Source organism: Haliotis asinina, chromosome 9 (assembly GCF_037392515.1).
Source record: "Haliotis asinina isolate JCU_RB_2024 chromosome 9, JCU_Hal_asi_v2, whole genome shotgun sequence".
In the NCBI taxonomy this organism is placed as follows: Eukaryota; Metazoa; Mollusca; class Gastropoda; order Lepetellida; family Haliotidae; genus Haliotis; species Haliotis asinina.
In genome coordinates this window covers 24,319,109-24,342,123 of record NC_090288.1, presented here as the reverse complement: position 1 = coordinate 24,342,123, position 23,015 = coordinate 24,319,109, and the positions used below count along the sequence as shown (strand labels likewise).

The following is a 23,015-nucleotide window of genomic DNA, read 5'->3' as shown; positions in this document are numbered from 1 at the left end:
TTTGGTCAATACATAATATTGAATATTTTAGAAGTGTCAGTGCCGGTTCATAGGGGATTTCTTACTCATTTTGTCATGGCAAATTATTAACAGTAGTATATACAATGGGGGTTCTAAAACACTTCACATGTAGAGTGTGCTAAAGCTAAGCAAAGCTAAGCAAAAGCTAAGCAAAGCTAAGCAAAAGCTAAGCAAAGCTAAGGAAATTTCCTTAGCTTTGCTTAGCTTTTGTTTAGCTTTGCTTAGCTTTAGCACACTCTATATGTGAAGTGTTTTAGAACCCCCATTGTATATACTACTTTAACCATAACAAAATCAATAGTGAAATGGTGAACAATCTGTCCAGATGGCCAGACAACAGATTCTTCAGAACGAACTCCTGATGGACATCCATGAAGACTATACCATTTGGGCCGGATATTGCCCTGATTCTCATATTGCAATATGTTGCAATTAATTTAAGAGATATTGCAATACATTTTGTGATATAATGACTTCTGCCCAGATGTGTACATAACAAATTCATAACAGCTCATCATTTTCTTAATGGCTGTTACACTATACTTTCAGGCTCCCTGTCCCCATTGTGAATAGTTGTATGCCAATGGTTTACAGATACATGCAAATTAAATGATACAGTGCCTTAGAAGTTAGAATGCTTTAATAAAGCTAATAGTATAACACGATTATTCATGATGAGCAATGTTTTCTTCAATGGAACGCACTACAATGCAGTATGTAATTACTGCTTCTGTATGTCAGTGATTCATTCCGTTTCAACTCCAATAAACACATGTTATCATGAACTATTGCAAAGTGAAACAGAAACAAGATTTATGTAAACTATTTGAGCTTAAAATTTCATGTGACATCTAATAAGTATGACCCTTGACTACAATGTCATCATAGAGTCCTAGAAAATTTTTAAGACTTTGGCCTTTATGATAAATTGATAACATATGTCTATTATAAAACAAGCAAAATGGTCACGCAGAGCCAGAGGCTCTATTAATATGTCCAAATGAAAGATATTTCATATTTTTTAAGGGAGGATGTGTAAGAATTGGAATGCATAAGAAAAACAAGATTTATGGATGTCACCTTCTGTATTGTGAACAGCTGGAAGTTTGCCATGCATGCTTTTTCATGACTAGATACATTACAAAACATTGTGTTATTTACAACAAGAAGTAAATCTTTCCTTTCTTAAAAGACTTCATTCCTCCAAAATGCCATATACGAAACCATTCAAACTTACAAAACTTAAGCATTTTGTAAAATATTTGGCACTTTGGGTCCACTTATGAAGTATATTTGGTACTTTTAGAGTAAATTCTGTTGCTATGGCAATCAAAGGCCAGATAATTCAAAGGTAGCTAATCCTCTATGACCCACTATATTGCAGAATCTGAATGATATCTGCGAGACACTGTACCGGTATATATCAGTTTACTGGTGATATTTACACAGCCCTACATACCATACTCCTACCTTTTCAAAACATATTTGCTTGATGTCAAAGGCATGAATCTTCGAGATGTGTGCTGTTGTAGTGAGAGCTATGAGGAAGTTTCTCTTGGGGATCAGACTCTCAAAGTCCTTTTCTTAATCAGCTGAAAGAAATCAGATGTCTGGAACCACTAAATATATCTGAAGCTGGATGGCAGATATTCAGCCACCTTGATGGTTCACAGAAGTTGTGGAAGTCCTGGAACTGCAGAAAGCATATTTGCTTTTGCCATGGCCAAAAAGAGAGTTGGTAGCTGTAACATGAATAGTTTCAGTTTCCTTGAAATGCCAAGATGTTTGTTCCTAAGACATAGTATATAGTAGGTGAAGAAACAGCATGCAGCTTGCCATATTCTTCAAACATTTTCCATTTGTTAGAAGGAATGTGTGGAATTGTGAAGAGGTGATGTGGATGCTTTAACAACTCTTTTTGAAGTATCTCTTTGCTGTTACAGATCTCTGATAATATGCCAAGCATGACGATATAGTGTCTGTGGCGACAAACGCAGTTGGTTTCTGGTATGGATGGATCAACAAGTCATCTCTTTGTGGTAGGGCCAGAGCATTTGTGAGATTAACAAATTTGTTTTTCAACAAAAGCTGTGATCAAAATCAAATGTACTTTCATGGTTGACTGGAACTTGTGTACTATGCATAAGCATTTAGGTCCTCCCAGGATATAACCAGTGAATTATCATCACGTGTTAGAGGGTTAAGAATAGGATGTACAGATCAGTGTTGAACTGGGTGGAAGAGCAATCCACCTGTGATACACTTATACACAGATTATACAAAAGATCTCTTGACTGAGTCTCCATTCCTTTGCAAACCCTCCGTGATGGCATTCTGTACACCTGATTATGATGAACTATTTGCCAAGTATCTAACACTGCTCCAGTGAACTGAAACCACTGACTGAAAACAAGTTCCAACTTCTTGATGTTCACTCTAAGTTGCATCTGGCAACCAAGTGAAGGTGCAAAATTATTTCTGAAGACATTGAGCAGCAGAATGAACCTAAATGCAGTCATCTATGTAGGATTCTGTCATAATCCCCCTGCCATGGAGGAACTGTGTGATAGGTCTCATGATCTGGGTAAATAGCCATGGGGATATGGAAATTCCAAGCCTTCCATTTATACTGTATTTCCTGGAAGACAACTGAAAGTAGTCGCTTCTTTATATTAGCATCTTGGAGACCAAGACTGATAATATATATAGTCTCCTGGCTGGATCATTATTAGACTTCTAGGGTTGTCATTCACACTGAATTCCTAGTATCTCAAATACGCAAAACCAAAATCCAAAATATGCTCTGTATCATAGGAACTTGTTAGTTCAAACAATACCCTTGTTACAATGTATCTTTAGATCCAATCTATTTCCACTACACAGATAAAATAAACAGCATATTCTCCTAAACCTGTAGAAAAAGAGCTGTACATCACAATAACAGTCGAAGTGAGTTACAACAGGGTAAGATGGATTCATACGTACTGTGAAACTTTAGGATTTCACATGCACTGGCTATTAACAAATGAAAGTGTTGTAATTTATCCAAAGAGTAATAGGTGTTGAAATGACTACAGACACACTGTTGTGGAAACTCACCCTGGGTATGAGTGGCCTGGAATCCTCTCAGCCAAACCAACAGCAACACTGGCAGTGCTGAACTCAGACTCTTCTGTGAGGATGAAGTACTGACGAGACAAGGATGCATATTTCACAAACATAGCTGATGATACACCCTGTACTTGTTTTATAATTGCGTCTTTCTCCGTCCTCTGTCTTTCAAACAGTTCTTGGATTGCTTCTCCACATGTTGTGGGCCCTGTGTGTACAAACATGGAGATTTAGGCAGTTTGTAAACATAAGCTATACATGAATTTCAAAGTATGCTGTACGTTTCCACAACATGTATAACTTTGTGTTCACAGAGAGAGCAGTCTCATGATGCATTCATTATTTACTCAACCACTCAAGTCTCAAATTACCTTTACCCTAAGAAAAGGCTAAAGGGATATTTCAGCCTACAATCCTGTCGTGTATTTGTGGCTGGAATGTATGGAGCTAAAAAATCCATCTTAATTCAACAGATCTTCAGTTTTTGGTTTGTTCAGAGTCTGGGTGTTCTCAGAGTTGTGTGATTTTGTCAAATTTTAGATCACTTTTGCTGTGATGTTCCGAGTTGAAGTGAAGTGCCACCAGTTTGTCGCGCTTGTGAGTGATATCAGCATAGTGTCCAGTTAATCGGATTCTGAAACATCTATTAGTTTCACCAACATATTTTTTCTTACAATGTATGCAAGTAAGAAAGTAAACTACATTACAGGATTGGCAAGTGTAGCTTTGTTTGTTGAAGACCTTTTAAGTGACAGAGATTGTGTCTATCTATGAGTGTTTTGCAGATTTTGAAGTTTAACTTGTCACTAAACATGTCACTGGCCGTTACATAACCCGTGTAGCCAATATGGGGGCAGCATAGTATATAAGATTGAGCCTGGTTTATTTTCAACAGCTGTGATTACACGATGCCATTTAGAAAGTGGTCAAATGCAACATATGTCATATTTGGGATTTCACTTTCTTAGTAAAGTACAAATTCTAGTACTTTTTTCGGTTGAGTCCCATCCGGGATTTGAACCCGCACCCTCAGAGTCAGGCACCTAATCGCCAGCACACAAAGTCAGCCGCCTAGCCCGCTCAGCCACCGCGACCCGTGGAAGTATGTATGTATGTATGTATGTATGTATTTTTGATTATTACATCATCTGAAAGTGGGATGGGTAGTGTCTGCAAAACAAGTACTGTCGGTAAACAACTGTGCGGTTTCATGCAGGTTTGATTCTAGAGGACTTCTGCTTGTCTAAAACACACAAAATGTTTCTTTCATATTTTGTTCCCTAAAGTTGGGGACACATTTATTGCTGATTTTGCATTTTTGGAAGGTACACGATAAATACAAAAGAGGAATCGGGAGGCTGGAACATGGTCAAAACAGTTTGCTTGAGATTGACAGATAATCTGTAGAAAAATAAAACTTAAAAAACAGTTTCATTTTTATAAGTGTCCAGGTGAAGCCGACCACTCTTGGGACACCCCTCGTAGATGATATTGAGCAGTTTCTGCACAGAGCGAGTGTGGACTCCAGTGTTCTGACTTCATATGGGTGGGAAGTTCTTGAAGGTTCTAGTCCTGCTGCTTTGTTGGTCCTCAGAATAATGGATCTTATCCAAAATAATGATGTTGAGACTTCTTGAGACTTCAAGGGGATGTATGGGCACTTGAATTTTCTCCTCCTTGTTTTACTCTTTCAAAGATATATGTTCAGGGCATCTTTTGCGTCTTCTTGCAGGTGCGATGATGCTACGCTGGTGTTGTATCTGTTGACAGTATCTGCGGTGATGGTTGCAGGGACTGATCATCTAGACATGGAGGTAGACTGCAGATGTTATTGGTTCTTCAGGCAGCAATATCAGCAGGCCAGCATATGCGTCTGCTTCACCAGGAGGCATAATGTCTTTGTTGAATGATGTCTGATGCATTGTTCTACTGAAACGAGTTGACCATGATGAGGTCCTAGATGAAAACAATTTCTTCTGCACCGCCGATGATGGGGGCATCTTGCTTTTACAACTGAGTAGAAGGGATTTACAGGATGCAAATTCCTCCATCTTATATGCATAAAAATTAATAATGGATGCAACAATATTTATTATTGCATCCACAAGGGTATAGAAAAAGTCCAAATACTTTTTGTAAAAATTTCTATCAAGTACCAATAAGTTATCACTGAGTCTGCTACTAGCAGGATTATGGTATCAATTTCATTGCTGTAACAATGTGCTGATCATGATAAATTACAAATCTGATAAATTGATGTGGTATCTGCAATGCAAGCTGTAAGAACATGGATGAATGCATGACAGGCATTGAGGGTTAGGATCAGCCGCTGATATGGTCCACTCACACAGGATAGCAACTGCTCTGCCTTGTCTATAAAAATTACACGCAACGGTCGACAAACCTATGCATTTGTTTTTGTGTAACTGCTCTGGCATCCATTGTTCCTTCCTTGTACAACTTAAGCTGCGAAGTTTTGACATTTTAGTGGCATTCTTTGATTGTCCTAGGTTTCCTCGCTGCCTTCCTTCTGCCTTCTGTGCACCATCATATGCCAATAACAGCATCTCTGCCTTCTCATTGACCATTGTGCCTTCCTTGCGCATTCATTGGTATTCGCTCTGCCTTCTCTCCGTGTCCTCTGGCGACTGTTCAGCAACCAGCATACTCTAGGTATATAAGTGTGTTATGACTGTATTTTCTGTACATTTTGTTATTAATTCAGTAATAATTATTATTGGGTCACAATGTTTAGTGTTTTGAATAATAAATATGATGGGTCACATTTCGTATAATAGATGGTCAGCATTTTTAAGATTTTGGCAGCAGGCTTGTCCAGGAAATTATCTGCCCTTTACTTCCTGTTTGTTTACTTCGGGGAGACATTTTTTTCCAGGGCATTCTACAGTGTTGGCGATGGCAGTAAGTGCTCATACTTTCGGGAAAACAACTGAAAATGTATATAAATGTTAGCTGCCTTGTTGTGAGGGACACAGACTGCGACACATTCACATTTATTCACTGGAGTTTACAGCGCCAACATATCCGTTAACACCTGATCTACTGCTGTCAGACCGCTCACTGTGTTCATTCTGCACCACTGTTTCCCTCTCACACTAAGACTTTGGTGAGTTTGCTATACTGTATATTTTGTGACCCATTGCCTTAGATTCTGCCGCATTTGTATTGTATTTGAAATAGATATTGTGAATCTTTTAAACTTGACTTTGTTCTGTTTTGCTGGCTGACAGGGGATTTCTCACATAGTTTGTCACGGTAAATTCTTAACTTTCATCTTCCATAGTGAATCCTTCCTCATTTTATTATTGTATCCTGCCTCTTAGTTGTAATGGTAGGGTTAATTTTTTAGTAGAAAGTTGGCTTGTTGGGAAAGGGATAGGCTAGGTTATAACCAATACATTAGGTTTTGGCTTCAGGGGACTGGTCCATTTAGCTCATGAGGGGTGAGGATGCATCAGGCATGCTTCTTCCACAATGTCAAGTAATGGAATGGGCTGGTGCACTGGCTTCTCATGAGCATGAGCAGATGGATCAGTCCACTGAACTTCTCTTTCGCAGGCATTTATTGGGTAATTTTCTAATCATGGTTTCTACTGGGTTAGAATTAAAGATAAGGGATATAAAAGGGCATGTTTTTGTACTCTGCACTCTAGGGTCTCACAGCCAAAGGTGAGGGATTCACTTGTTTGCCTGAAGCAGAGCTTTAGGTTTCTTTTAGTTTAACAGTTTAGATCATGTTAAGTTATGGAGTTAAGATAAATATAAGGTCTTTCCCATAGGGTTTAGATATTTCTTTTCATTATTAAGATCTTTGAAGGAAATATTGATTTTATTGATTGTTGATTTTATTTTTGGAGCTTGAAATAAACTTATTTTGTTTACAAAATCTTGTGTTTGGTGTCATTGTGGTTTTGAACCCCTGAATCCTGCAGACCTGAGGACCCAAAACAGGACAGTCCTGTTACAATTCATTTCAGGATGGTCTCAAAGCCATTTGACTATACTCTCCTCTTCTACTGTAAAATTTGTTTCTCTTTTGGACCTTTCGTTTGTAGCCGCAGATTCAGACGTTTCTGAATCAGTGTTAGATTCTCTTACAATTTCAAGGCAAATATTTACTGAAGGTTCTTCTGAAGTTTCTGGTGTGTGTTCATGAGCAGTAACATTTTCCTGTTGACCAGTGTTTTGGGGTTTTTGAGACACTCTTTTGGGTTTTGGCCTTTCATCTTGTAGCAAACTTTCTCGGTGGCATGGTGAGATGTCTGATTGCAAGCTCGGTAGTTCTCAAATACCATGGAAATCAGCAGTACAATACCTATATATATAAGCTAATTATATGGCAAAAGCATATGCAGCTTAATTTGGATTAATGATCTAAATATAAAAAGTATATGGTGCCATATACAGGACTCCAGTGCTTACCCACCCATCCACTTTACATGACTGTTTTGTTAGGATTTTCTTTCACCAGTTTAGCCAGGATTGAAGAGGTACATAACCCTGACTTATGCCTGTTTAAAATGTCCATTAAGTGAATGGCATCCAAATCCATACTTCTTTCAGTTTTCCTGCTCAACACGTGGTCATGACAAGGGTGTCCAATTATCTTGACATGAGCTGACACTATGCAGAATGACATCTGTCCCCTGTTGTGTTGATGCTGAAGGGACCTACATCAACACTTTGAGATATTGGAGATTCAACACAGCCAACAAGTGATGACTTAATCTGCTCACATACAGGCACCAGGGCCTTCATTTTCGAAGCTCTCCTAGCGCTAAATTAGTTGTAAGTGCCATATGACTATCTTAGCACTAAGAGAGCTTCGAAAATCTAGGCCCAGTCTTTTATTTCAAGACAACCACGTTTGTCACTCCAAAGTCTGACACAAGTGTTTAACTGCACTCATGGTACATCCATAGATTATCTGTTCATCCTGGTAGCTCACTAGCTATTCGCTGACAAGGAATTACATCAGGACCAGAAGTAACTACTCACCAGCAAGACTGTTATGGTAGAATGATTTGATCGCATCCTTAATGAACTGGTCAGATTTTCCTTCTCCCTTTAACTGCAACACTTGTGCCTCCTGCTCCTTGTATTGCATTTCCAGAGGTGCTCCAACTTCTCCCATGAAGCTGGCAACACTACCAGCCAACCAGGCCCGGCTGCCAGTCATGTCTGCCACCTCCAGGTTGCCTCCCTTCAGGGCCAGGATTTCATGCTTCAGATGCTTATACATGTCACTAATTTCACTGTCCACAGCTGGAACAGTTGGGTAAAGTACTAAGGATATCATAGAAAATAATATGTCAAATGAAATACATGTCTATGTTGTCCCAAGAAAATGACACGGGGCAGCCATGAGATTAAAACAATCTAAACCATCATGATTGTTTTTACTTTTTTGTCAAAATTCACTTTTGGTCTACAGGATTTGGCTTGAAGTGAAACAAATACAATTTGAGGGTACACAGGAAAATAATTGTACACATTGTTGAAACAAGAGTCATCAGAAGCTGACATATCCGCCCGGCCCCCACATATTTGAAAGGACAAATCATCCGACAGTCACTTATTGTGTTTTTAGACCAAGTCTAAATTGTTTCCATGGAATGCATGAAAAATATAAATGTTATATATCTGTAATCAGAAAAAGTCACCATTTCAAGAACTGTCTTGTATATCTGCCAACATCTTTTGAAAGATATGAAATGGTTTTCGAATTGTGCTCTGGAAACGAAGTCAGCAACGTGTTCATGGAACCAAGAAAATAATACATCATAAAAATCTGTAAACAGCAAAATGCACCACTTTGGGGTCAGCCACACATATCTACCAAGTTTTACTGACAGATATTTAGAAGTTTTTGAGTTCTTCTCTGGACACGAAACTCACCTCTCACTTTTGAGAGTAAGTCCGAAACGTTTCCATGGAAACTGATAAAATAATAAATCACAAAAACCTGAAAGTAGCAAAAGGCACCACTTTAGGTTCCGATTGATATATCTACCAAGTTTTGCAGAAAAATATTGAACAGTTTTTGAGTTCTCCTCCAGAAACGAAGCCCGCCCCACCATAAGACTAACACCAAAATGTTCCATGGAAAAACAAAAAAAATAAAAATGCCAAAACTCTGTAAATAGCAAAAGGCACAACTATAGGTTGAGATCATTACATCTATCAAGTTTGGTCTAAAAATACTGAACGTTTTCTGAGTATGCTCCGGAAACAAAATGATGACGGACGGACGGACGAGGCGTCGACTATATCCCCCCGCATTAGATGCCGGGGGGGATAATAACTATCAGCCACACTCAGCAATATTCCAGCTATATGAGAGTGGTCTGTAACTTATACAATGTCATGAGCCACCCAAGTCAGCAAGGCCAACCACCCGACTCCATTATTTACCTCTTTCAAGTAATGTTTATCCATTCCCTATTCCTTGGTAGCTACTCACATGTAAATAATCTCTGCTTAGTTGTTTATGTGCAATTCCATCAACCTACCCGCTGAATATCTGGCCATTCCCAGAAGCAGCTTGTCCTGCAGCAGGTTATATTTGTTGTCTAGAGCAGTGAAGATCTCCACCATTCCAACACTCTCTCTCGATCTTCTCACTTTAACTTCATGGTCAAGTCCTACATGCAGTCCATCATCAAACAGTACAGACTCGATTCCATATTGGTTCCATCTGAAGTAGCAAGTTCACATACAGTTTCTCGAAAAATACACACACAGAACTATTATTTCAATAGTTAACTAACATGTCATGGGTATAAATAATTGAATGGGAAGTGTTTTGTTGAGATGATTTTGTTGGAAATATATCAAGTGAGTTACTTCACACTTAATACACTCCTAAACATGCCACAGATTATGTTAAGTGTTAAGTTCTAGGGTCTGGAAACACATGTCAAAGGGGTACATAAACTATGCACTCTAGCCCATCAGTTGCCTATTTTCCATGCTGTGGAAGCCATTGTGGATGGTTGAGTTAGATCACTGAAGGGTCTTGACCCACCAAGAAGTTCTAAAATTGTTAAAATCTAAATATTTTAGATATTTAAATACTTACCTTACCCTAGGTCTATAGCATATTACCTCAAGCTTTGCTTAGTTGGAGATCTGAGGAGTTGAATTGCTATTCAATCTTAAATGGCTACCTCACAATCAAGGAAATGGCAAAGGCATCGGCATAGGCACAGGCGTTGGCATTGGTATTGGTATCGGTGCAGCTCCAGGTGTCTCCAATGTAGACTGAATCTCCGGTGTACACGGAAGAGATAACCTTGAACCAGATGAGGATGCAGGAGACCGAGACATTTTTCTTAATTTCTATGTCTTCCTCTTCCTCACTACCACCAAGTATGCCTTGAATTCTGGAATAGATAGTCTCGAGCACACTGCACAACGCTGCAGGAGGGAGCAGGATACAACAGCACAGTCCAGGCAGTATGGGTGTGGGTCCTTGTCGGACTTCAAGCCTTTACAAACTTCACAAAAGTGGCGTGTCATGCACAACAACACACACAAAACCCCTGAAAGAAATCAGTGTAAAGGCGTAGAAAGGTGAAACTTTATTAGTTGTGAAAATGTTTTTCACAATCCAACCAAGTCTAGATCAGAAAACGCTTGAAGTAAAAGTAAAGTTTTCGTAGAGTCTGTGCGCATGCACAGTGGGGAGATCCAGATACTTCTGTATCATGACAGTCATCGATTGCGAGGTAGTCATTCAAGATTGAATAGCAATTCAAATCCATCAGATCTCCTACAAAGCGAAGCTTGAGGTAATATGCTATAGACCCATGGTAAGGCAAGTAAAAAATTGTGTATTTTATTGGGTATTTTATTGTCATCATGAATATATCCCATGTAACATATGCTGTTTTGAGGGGTCAGCTATAACATCTGGAAATCGCTATCCTCACCATTTTGCACACAGGACATTTGTTGAAGGTATTTCAACATGAATACTATGGAAGTCTATGGTATAAATGAATAAAAAAGAGTCATTAAATTCTTAAAAAGAGACAAACAAAATATGTCATTAGAAAAATGATAAAATACACACAAAAGGACCCTTCCCTGGGCAATAAAAAAAAATTCCACACTTGTTTTGTAGAAGTCGTATGACACACTTGAACATGTAATAATTTCTATTTATCACACACATTTTGATTGGTTTGGTTTCCTGAATATGCATGAATTCTTGGCATCAATAGAATGAGGGTTCCATGCACCATAATTGTGATTCCATGATTTTCCATAGTTTTGGAAACAGTCCACCTTGTTGGCTGCAGCTAAACCTTTTACACTCATTGGGAAATGCCAAATTATGTGACCAAGTCTGCTCATCAGATTACAGGAATTACAGCTACAAAAAAAACAAAACAATAAATAATAATAGTACGAGACATGGTTGGAACAGTTCCAATAGTTGCCTACATATCTACACAAACAGCGGTCACACATGTAGAGTGTCTTGTGCAACAGAAGCCTCATACTCGTCATGATACCCATGGTGTGGCCAAGTGCGAAGACCATAAGACACATGTTGGCTTCACAGTGAGCCAGAGATGGTCATTTGATCATTTGACCAATCCATCCTTGCAAGCATTATTATACAGTCATGGGTGGATATCCAGCTAAGTCAATAGTGTTTTTAATATTACATTCTCTGGTCAAGATACAAGGTACTCAAGTGTATTATTCCAAGTGCTTACAGGCTGCAGTTTCTGGAAAACTGTAGCTGCCTGTGTGGGTTTTGAGACAAGAACTATTTGTGGCCTATCTGCAGTGTGTTATCCTCGATATATTCCAATAAATCTCCACTATGCCCTGGATGCATCTCTTATTTGGCTTATAATTTTATTGTTGGCTTTTTATCCAATCTACACTGTGTCTATGCTGGGAAGCTGAGCATACCAATCAGAACTCACTTTCTCATTTTGAATGATTTAACAAATAAAACCTGGCAACACAATTCATGCAGAAGAGCTCTGAAAGTGGTAGAAAGAGTTCCTCCGTATATTAAGTTTCGGGTATGACAATTTGTCTGTGTGATGTCCCCCAAATCTGAGTCGCCCTGCGAACAAACCATCATAGCTGCGATCAGAGCCAGCAAAGGTAGGTAATAAAATTATCAGGTTGAGCCATGGATGCATCCTGTATATAGTGGAGATTTATACCCTGGAGATATCGAGGATGATGATGTACTCACTTGATCATATGTACTTGACATGTGCAATCGGGAAACTTAGTATGTACACCTTAAGCATGAATGAACATTTATTTAGACCTAAGGTCAAATAGTAATAATGTAACATGTGCACACATACATAACATTTCTCAATCGTGTTTGAGAACCCTACTCCCCCTATGGTGCCAGACCTGCAAGATGCATAAAGATAGCAACAAATTCAAATTCAGTTGTTGCTTTCTCCTTAAACATGTTAACTATATGCTGCACAAACTTTGAAGAATAAAGTACCAATACATGTATATCTAAAGAACGTTTGTCTTCCAACAGTTCATAAAATGTAGCCATACTTGGATATTTGTAAACTGACCTTGATATATATGTTTTTCTATAAAATTCATATTTAGGACAAATCATCACAACATCATATTCATTGTCCGTGTCTGTATAGCAAAATGGATTTATGTTGTGGGCTGAACCCATAAAATATTAAGTTGCCTCTTCATGAGGCTGACTAACTGAGAAGGAGTCACTCGTAAGTTTGACTGCCTGACCATATACAACTGAAGTCAGCATGTCATGCAAAAGCTGGTCTAAATAGTGTTATTCAGAAAATTAGGAAACAAAATTAAGTAATGTCACTGACAGTCTGTCTTACTCTCTTACAAGTCATTGATACTTGTACAATCTGTAGAATGACATGAGGGGAAGTGTAAAAAGAAAATTAAATGACCAAATATGGACAAAAGTGAGCAAAACAAATGCCACTCTGGGCAATTTTTGACAGTGAATTTTGAATCACTGTAAAAACAGTCTGTTACAACATGTTTCTCTGAGGTTAGGCTGATACAGACAAGATGATGTCTGCATCATCTAAAATACTTACTTGTTGAGCTTTCTGTTAGCACAGAGCTTTATTTCATCTGAGTGGCTTGAGTCTTCTTTCTGGCAAACCAACAAACATCAGTTTTAATTCCTAATATAATTATAATCATATTATTAGTCAATGACTGACATATAATTTCTGGAGCATGGAGGGGAACTGCACACGTCCAAGCTAAATTCCTAGTTCAAATGAGAAAACCCTTTACCACATTCTATACTATCAGTGCACAGCATATTCTGGTCAGCATTGTAAGGCAGCCTGAGGTGGCATGACGCACTGACCATTGAGGTCAACCCATCAAAGTACAAGGTAAGGATGTTACCAGAGAATGAATTAATACCTTGTTGTCTCAACCAACCAAACTACAGATAGACTGTGACAAGGGATTAATACTTCAGTCTTACCAAAGCACAGAGTATACATTTCCAGTTTCGAAATATTATACAAGGGCTATGTAGAAGCTATATGAGTGAGTGAGTGAGTGCTGCATTTAGCAGTATTAGAGCAATGTCATGTAGCTGGACACCAGAAATGGGTTTCACATATTGCACCCATGTGCAAACCCAGGTCTTCAGTGTGCTTTATCCACTTGGCTACCCCACTGCCTCTTATAGATATGATTGAGATATGTCTGCTGAAATGGGATGGTATAATGAACTCTTGATGTAGTGTCAGGTCTCCTCACCTTGAACTGTGACAATGTATGATACTGGTGTTCCAGGAAATCAAGCTTTGTTTCTGCTAGTCTGGCATTCTCAGCCGCCATCTGCTCCTGAGAACATATTTCACCAGAAGATTTCACACATAGCCATGAAAACAACTCATCAAAAAACACATCTGCATTTGGCTCAGTTCTTGAACTGAGGAAGTCATGCCAAGTCTGCATGCTGAAACTTTCTCCATGGAACTCCTTAAAGAGCATGAGGGCATCTTTGAGTGTAATCCTGTGATCTCCATTATAATCCAGAGCCTGGAAGTCCCAGTATGCCTGCTCCTGTATTGCCTGCAACCTCTCTATCTCCTCCAGCACACCAACAAAGCTGCCACGGGTAACCACACCATCCTGCCCACAAATATGCTGTATAGCAGTGTTCACCAGCTGAAGGGAAACAGGACTGAAGGAAAGTGTGTGTTGCAGGTTGAGCAGCTGGTCAGCAGTAACATAACCAAGTTTACATGTGTCCAGTCGGTCAAACACTGCGCTAACATCTTCAACTCCCATGGTTCTCACTTGCTCAGTTTGGACCAGCTGAAACAGATTAAAATTTCATCATGCCAATGTTACATATCTGCATCTACATTATGACATAGACATTGTGTTAAAACAATGTTACTGTCTAACATGTCAGTTAATATATCTCACCATCTTGGCACCTATATCACTATTCACCTGACATAGTGACACATCTGTGAGGTTATTCACAATGACATCAGATATTTTTCACAGATCCATCCTTGATACCTCCAAGTTATACATTTTGATAAATCTCCACAAAACCCTAGATACATCTACGGCTCAACCCAGTGAATTCATTACCTTCCTTGGCTGTCTTTTTATCCAATCAGGTGTCTAGGCTGGGAAGTTGAGCAGACCAATCACAACTCAGTTCTGCTTCTTTAAATTATCTAACAGATTAAACTTAGCAACACAAATCATGCAAGGGTACTCTGAAAGATGTAGGAGTTCTCGCAAATATGCTTTTAATGTTTTCGGACCTGCCAGGTTGTCTGTATGATTTTGTAGCTGATGTCTCCAGCTTCACCTGGACTTCCCCTTCTCTATTTTTAGAAATTTCCACCACATGATATAACTGTCTAGCATCTGACTTCCTTTGACACCTGTCAGATACTACCTGTCTTTTGATTGGCCTTTTGGTCCTCTTGTCTACCTTCCTTCCTCACCTGCCCTCCTCATGAATTCTGCTTGAACTCTTACAGGAGGGAGGTTCTCTCTTTTCAGGTGAGGAAGATTTCACTGCTCCATAATTGCAAAAACATATTTAATTACAATATTATTTCATTCATTACCTAAATATTTGACAGCTATTGTAACTCTGACTGAGCACATGCTCTTCAACCATGTGCTTCACCAATGTTAAACTATTTGGCTTAAATGATATGCATTCTGCATGAACTCTTACAGGAGGGAGGTTCCCTCTTTTCAGCCTTCCTCCCAACTTTGAAACTACAGTAAATTTCATGCCTCATCCAGGACTGTGCTTGTTGTGACTAGTTGCCCAGTGGCTGGACATGATAAACCACACCCGGCTACAATTTCACAGATGCATCCAGGGTATAGAGGAGATTTATCAGACTACTCACAAGACTCACTGACTTGGTTGATGCACATCATATTATTCATATTGCCTACAACAATGCTCATGGTGTTTATCATTGCATTTTCTGATTGAGAAACCACTGTCTGTGGAGAGCAGTATGAAACAACAAATAATATAGCCGTATGCATATGCTGTGCTTTTACATATTAAATATCTGTGAATTTCAAGACTCTCCATCATGATCCATTACTGTCTGGGATGTGGTTACACATTCCCACCTCATCTCATCATTCTCCATGAAAACTTGACACAGTAATTTCAAATGGTTTCACCACCATATCTAATTGGTATGGTGTGTATGCATATATTACATCAATGCATTATGGGATATTAGATTCTCTGCCATCAAGTAGCTGACAACAAACACAACAAAACAAACACTTTCTGGATCCATCACTGATGACTCACTAAACAGTGACACTGATAACACCAGGGTAAGTAATCAGGGATGAGATTACAGTGTTGAACTTCTACTCCAAGTAAATCATGTTTATCATAAGATCCACCTCAACAATCTTACCATTTTGGTTAACTGACTCAAGTGTGAATCTTTGATAAAATGTACAGTTCAAGAGAAGATATTAGCACTGAGGACATCCTTTCATATGAGGCCGAGACCTTGGATACAGTTGATCTCTTGGTAGTCTCATACCTCTTCAGTGAGGATCATCACAAAGGGATACAAACAGTTCACCTTTGTTGGTTCTCATGCTACATACAGTGTGAGGAAATACATTTCAGATAAACTAAGGGCATGAAGCAAAGTGCAATGATATATATTATCACAAAAACAAGTGAAACTACTGATGGAAATACACATGCACAGTACATGAAGATTAGAGGTGCGGCGCTGACAAACTGAGTTCATTAACAGCAATACAGTAGCATTCAAATATTAGGAAAATAGAAATACAGAATATTAGTTAAACATTCCAATTGTCAGATGGTCACATGCAACGTAAAATACAACTTTGCAGATTCTGATACATTTCGGTATGCACTTACTAAAACAAATCATCACAAATGCCAATTCAACCTATAAAGTTGAAAAAAATGTGATGAAAAAAACCCCATGAAATAGGAGTTCAAACGATTCACTAAATTTCCCCTGGCGCTGGGCGAAGAAGTTGTTTCAACAGTTGTGCTGTGCTGTGCTGTGCTGTGCCCATAATGCATGCGCAGTGAATAGGTTCGCCGAGCTTGAAACAATATGCATGCCCGAAGTATGAGGTCATGAGCAGTAGTCTAATCTTGGTTGTGTACACAAACAAGTAAATAATCCACTCGTTATGTAAGAAAACTTGTTGATTGTGGTAAGCAGCCTCTGCCAGCCAGAAAGCTCAATCTCTGGTTCATTGACACCTATATGTCTGCCTGCCTGTCTGCTATAGACAATATACACAGCTTCAATCATTGACCACACGCAATTTGAACTTAACACCTAAATAAATTGATATATGAGTCCTGTCTCTGACACATTATGTAATTAGGCAGGTGTGATACTTGTACACATGACATGTTTCTATGGGTGTGAGTTGAGGATGGTTGCAAACAAACTACATCTATTTTCTCGGATGACTGGATCTGACGGAAACTGGTGCAAACTTTTGTCAATTTCAAGTCCTGCCTTGTATTTTGACGAATGACAGTTTCCAGTGGCGCAGTAGCTCACCATCTCCACAGAAATAGTTTTTGATTGGATCGAACACAAATTCATAGAACATGTATTTACAAAATGCAACATCTCTATATACATTCTTTATGGATAACAACATTTTCTAGTTACATGATTTTGTTTGACAACGGTATATGAATCCATACTGAAACGACGCATCATGTATAATAAATGAAGTTGTTATCCATAAAGAATTTTACTTTCTTGTGACTCGCCATACTTGTAAAATGCCCATCAAACACATCATCTTTTTGTACACACAATGAGCCCTCAGTGTATCAGCAAATGAACCAGCCAATTGAAAGCCATCATCACACTTGAGTGCACATCCACCAGCTATGACTGGGTTCGGTCTCCCGAGGGCTTCGTTTCGGGGGAACTAAGCCCAAGTACAAAATATTGCACTTTTGAATCGCTATTGTATGCTTACAATTTTGTCTATTTGAATTTTTACAAGCAGCAATGTATATTGTATGTCATGAATAAGTGATAATTGTGTTTTAATTGTGTTTGATTTTTTGGTTGCATGTGACTTTTAAGCTCATTGCTTAAGCACGTTTCAAGAAGTAAGTAATTGACAGCTGAAAGTAAAGCCTTCAAGCAATGCTTTCAATTACTCAAATCAACTGGAACTTCTTGTACATGAACACCTCAAATATGACAGAAATGAACTGCTTGTTTAATATACTTGTATGTACATGTAACACTATGTATATATACTGACAAAGGGGGAAAACCCATTTCTGACACACCATCATCAAAGAATGAAATAAACTGATATACATGTACTGATACGTTTTTTCCCAAGGAATGCATCGTACCTTTTGAACTCTAAGAAAGAGCGAGTGTCAAAATGAATTATGTAGTAGCGTTAGGATGCAATTCATTGAGTGTTTCAAGAATCACAGAGCAACTGGGGTGTGAGGCGGATGGACTTGTATTACAAAGAATGTAATAAAAGTAATCAAGCCTCAAACATATTTAATAAAAAATGTAAGTTTGGAATCAATTACTGGCACTAATCACATTACTACATATTAACTTACACAGATACTTAATTTAAACACACACATGTACATACATTGCTAATCATAAATACATTACCATGACAATGTCTCTGATATTTATCTGAATTTACGATGGTAATACACACATGAATTAATGTAGATATTATATAACATATGAAGCCTAGTTGAAACAATAGTGACAGCATTCCAGGTTGGTAGCTAGCCCCTGTGCTGCTGTATACACCTGGGACACATCTACGGCATTATCTGCGTCATTATCTGCGGGATGGATAAACACTGTATGCAGATAGTAATATTTACAACAAATTAACAATTAAAAGAGTAACTATGGTAAAAGCTACAAACAACCACATCTAACAACACATACGCACATACATCCACACAAGCATTCATTTATGACGGTAATAGTAATGGCAATAATGCTTTAATGTAGCAGGAATATGAAAAGTAAAATTGTTGCTAAGTATCATACTTAGATGAAATAGAAACTGATAATTATATGTGATTGTGTGCTGTAGATAATTATGTGATATAGTAATTGCATAACTCACTGTACTAGGAGTCCAAACCATACCTTATCCTAACTCATTATACAGTGAGCTATGCACGACTAAAACAACAGTATAATAACCCACTCTAATCACTCTATATAAATGTAACATAACTCTCCATACTGTCAGTTACCATCACAAAAAATACTTACACATATGGAAAGTGAATACTGAGATTAAACATACTTTAAACAATAGCCAGTATAACCATCAACTGTGAAGTACAAATAGCAAAAGGTCACAAGAAATATATATACAAGACTACATACATACTTCATACATGAGACACAGACCTCCATCCTAATGAATGTGAAAAAGTACCACAACCTGTGTGACGATGACCACATGACAGACTGACAGAGAACTAGATCAAATTAACCTTTAACTTAAATACCTTGATGCCTTATACGCTTGGATGAACACAGAACAATAGAATTTACACACTGACCTTAGCAAGGGACATGCTTTAAAAGGGATTGAAGGGAGAAAAGCATGCAGTGAAATTGAGTACTGATGAAATAGATTACATTAAGACTGGATTGATGTCTAGAGAGCTAAGGTTATGGTATAAAATGTTGAATATAAAATAATTGATAAAATGGTTAGATTTTGGCTAATTAATGAGATTGTATATCTCATCAAAATAATATTATGACACACTAATTCAAAAGAATGCCATCTTTATTATATTACAACAGTTGCTATTTACAAAGTTCACTCTGCCACAGTTATAGAAATAACATTTTCAGAAAATAATACTTCAGGGTTGTTTATTAGCCTATACTTTGCTTTTACAGTCCTTAATGATTATATTTGCAAAACATATTTTATGACTATCATATCATAAGTATTTGTATGAATTTTCATCTCCTTTCTAATGATCTGTACTCCACTAAAACTACTTAATTTTCCAAAGTGTGTACCACAAAATTATGCCATCCACTCATTCTGTATCAGACAGATCTATCTATATTGTTATAAGATGATACAGTCAGTACTGTGTTTCACTGCCTCACTTAATTTTTGATGAAAAAAGATGAGATTCTAAAAAATGTCACTGTGGCCAGGAGATTACATAGCCCTCTTATGTTATACTTAGCGAACATTCATATTGGTATGTGTGTGGTGGTGATGATGATCATGTTGATAATGATGATGATGATCTCCCCACCTAAAAATCATCACCACACACACACAGAGAGAGAGACAGAGAGAGAGAGACAGAGAGAGAGAGACAGAGAGAGAGAGAGCCATAAATTATCCTTATCATAACTATCAAACTGTTGATTGTGTTGAAAAATGAAAAGACTACATTTATGTGGCTATTGTTGTGTAAAATATATGGTACCATAGTGACTGTGTGCTGAGACAAAGGACACTATCAGTAGATAACAAATTCAAGAGAAACATTTGTCTGCAGTGATTGAATAAATTTACTGACTAACAGATGGAAGCAAGTGCTGCCTTTCATCTTGGAGTAAGATAAGTGTTTGGGGATCTGACTACCGCCATAATCACAGGTATACTAGTATATATTATGGACATTGAAAGTATGTTAATGTATGTATTATGGACATTGAATGCCCCCATGTAATACTGCCAACTGGACTGCACCATTGACATTAACTGAGGGACAGATCTTTGCCAGTATCTCTGTGGAAAACCACATATGTGAACCTTTGATGGAATAACATACAAATATACAAGGGGTCATGGGGTGTTATTGTGTGTATCAGTCAAAGACGGGTCAATAGAACACACTATCAACACTTTGTGTAACAATGTATTGATATCCATTTAAAACAAATGTTTATAGTGTTTCGAATGAAGATATTTGTCTTCAAAAGTGAACTTACATTCCGAAGGGCTAGACTAGCACACGCTCTGTGTTATTGTGTGCTAGGCTACACTCACACTCTTACGTAAACTAGACTTGAAAAAGGCCATCACACCATGTCTGGTATGATCATTGTGCACGTTTCCACTGCGTTGCACCTACAGTAGGAGCCGCCATGTTGTATACACTGTTGCCAGGAGTAACGGGATTTGTGTTCGACTTGTTCAATTTGATCGCGACTATTCGGCCACTTTCGCCATGTACCGCGAGTAACCGTGCTCAGTCTGCGCTTAGGCATGTTGCTTCCTGTTGGTTCTTTGCCAGTTTTCACGGGATGATAATATGGGCGATCTTGGTGATCTAGTGAGTTGTAGCTGGACCAAGTGCATGAAGCCAGATACGTGGCATACAGACAATACAGACAATACATACAACTATGACGTATATCGTATATACAGATCTTGAGTTGTTGTTTTTCGAGTTGAGGGCAGGTGATTGATTGTAAATTAATTTGTTTAATCAGGGATAATCTACAACATATGTAGTCTCCCTGGTTTAATAGACATTCTTGTTGAACAACGCACGAGTAACAATAAAAATAGGTGGTTGAGTGACTTCCACAAAGAGGAATTTATAAAACCTTGCTCCGTGTCGTGGAATGATATATGTTAGAGCAGGGAGACCATATATAGGTTGTAGATTATCCCTGGTTAGTTTGTCAATGTGTGACTCACCCCCTACCGGTGTTCTGAAAAAAGGTATTGTCAATGACAGCATTTGTCATTGTGTATGTATGACCTCCCCGACAACAGCAAGCTTGGATACTGGTAGTAAATGAAGCGTGGAAGCACAGAACGCCAGTTTTTCAGTCCAGCAAATACAGTGCACATAATCAGGTCCTCCCTTTGCATAGCCAGTTCCAAAAGGCAACGGCATGGGGTAGTCGGACGTACTGACGTCTTTGTGTCATGTCACCGCGCCTCGATTGCAAAGGTCGATGGCAATGGTGTAAATTACTGGATTATCTCGTCTCCTCACATACTTAGAGTATCGCTGAGTACTACAACAGACACATACAATTCAACTAAATCCTCTTCTCCACTTATAAACTACATTTCCAGCAATGTAGGTGGGACTGTGCACTTCATTGGTGGACTTGGATAAAAAATGAATATACAATGTCAGTATGCTCCGTTTTATTTTCTGACTTTTTCCTGATGACACGTGCTCATCACAGTCCACGAACTGAGAGGATGTTACCTTTCCGACTGATGGGAAGACAGTCCTGTATATATTTCAAAGAAATTATTGTGAAAGTTGTTTCAGTAAATATCTAATAAATAAACTATAGAAATTTTACTAAAATGAATATGTTGAGATATGATTCTCTTACAGACTAAGTGTCTTTCTAGTACATTGTATGGCCCCCTTGTCCTGCAACACACCATTAAATGCCCATAAGTACACTACTGATCATAGTCTGCGACCACTTCTTCCTTCATATCCTCAATATTTCTAAGCCCTTTTCGGTAAATTCTGTCTTTCGTTAGTCCCCACACATTATGAAAATGTTAAGATTTGGGCTGTAGCTGAGCCAGTCTAAAACTTGAACATTTTCGTCCGGTTTTACGGTATCATTTGTCCAAATCTTCACACAGTTTGGAAAAAGAGTCAGATAAAACTTTTGTCAGAAAAGAAAACTATAACCCAATCTTGATTCTCGTGAGCCTTACATCAGTTTAAACGGCTTTCTTTTTGTGCATGTTTCATCAGTGGTGAGGGAATTCCCCGCTTTTTAACCCGGGTCAGACCCGTGAAGGTCCGGGGTAGAATAGGCCGTTAGCAACACATGCTTGCCATAAAAGGGGTTTCATTAGGATTGCCTCTATTAATCCTCTCATTTCTGATATTCTCAAAGCTCTTCAATTTCCCCCTACTCAAAATCTGACGAAGTCGCCGGCAATCTGAAAGCTGTCTGCTACACCAAGGGAAATAACTCTTGATGTAGTCAGGTTCATTCCTAAGAGTAGGAGTTGCCTCCCATGTTCAGCACCTTTATAACATAATGTAACGCCTATTTAATAATTCCGTTAACAGTATTAGGAAACAAAGAGTGAGTCTGAAGGGTTCGTGAAATGATTTGAAATATCCAAAATGTTCTTAATAATTTCTCGGAACACATTAAATACATACTGAGGAAAAATAAGGGATCACATGAAAGCACAATTGTTACTTTATTATTTTCCAGGTTACTACACAAGCTGTGCGCTACAAACCTTGTGAAGAAACTTTGGACAAATGAACACAGGGTGTGAGATACTAGTATGTATATGTCTCTCTG

At 38.3% G+C, this 23,015-nt stretch overlaps 1 protein-coding gene across 1 annotated transcript in view; it reads right to left on the bottom strand.

Annotated features, from left to right (window-relative positions):
* LOC137295791 (ciliary rootlet coiled-coil protein 2-like) overlaps positions 1-20,860 on the bottom strand; it is a 205,512-nt gene extending 184,652 nt beyond the window's left edge. The window contains exons 1-6 of the mRNA XM_067827340.1: positions 20,694-20,860; positions 13,930-14,493; positions 13,245-13,303; positions 9,666-9,850; positions 8,152-8,418; positions 3,121-3,340 (exon numbers count right to left, since the gene is read on the bottom strand). Coding sequence (XP_067683441.1) covers positions 3,121-3,340; positions 8,152-8,418; positions 9,666-9,850; positions 13,245-13,303; positions 13,930-14,466 — 1,268 coding nt within the window. The 5' untranslated portion in view covers positions 14,467-14,493; positions 20,694-20,860. The remainder of the gene's footprint in view (positions 1-3,120; positions 3,341-8,151; positions 8,419-9,665; positions 9,851-13,244; positions 13,304-13,929; positions 14,494-20,693) is intronic.
* Positions 20,861-23,015: the final 2,155 nt, after the last annotated feature.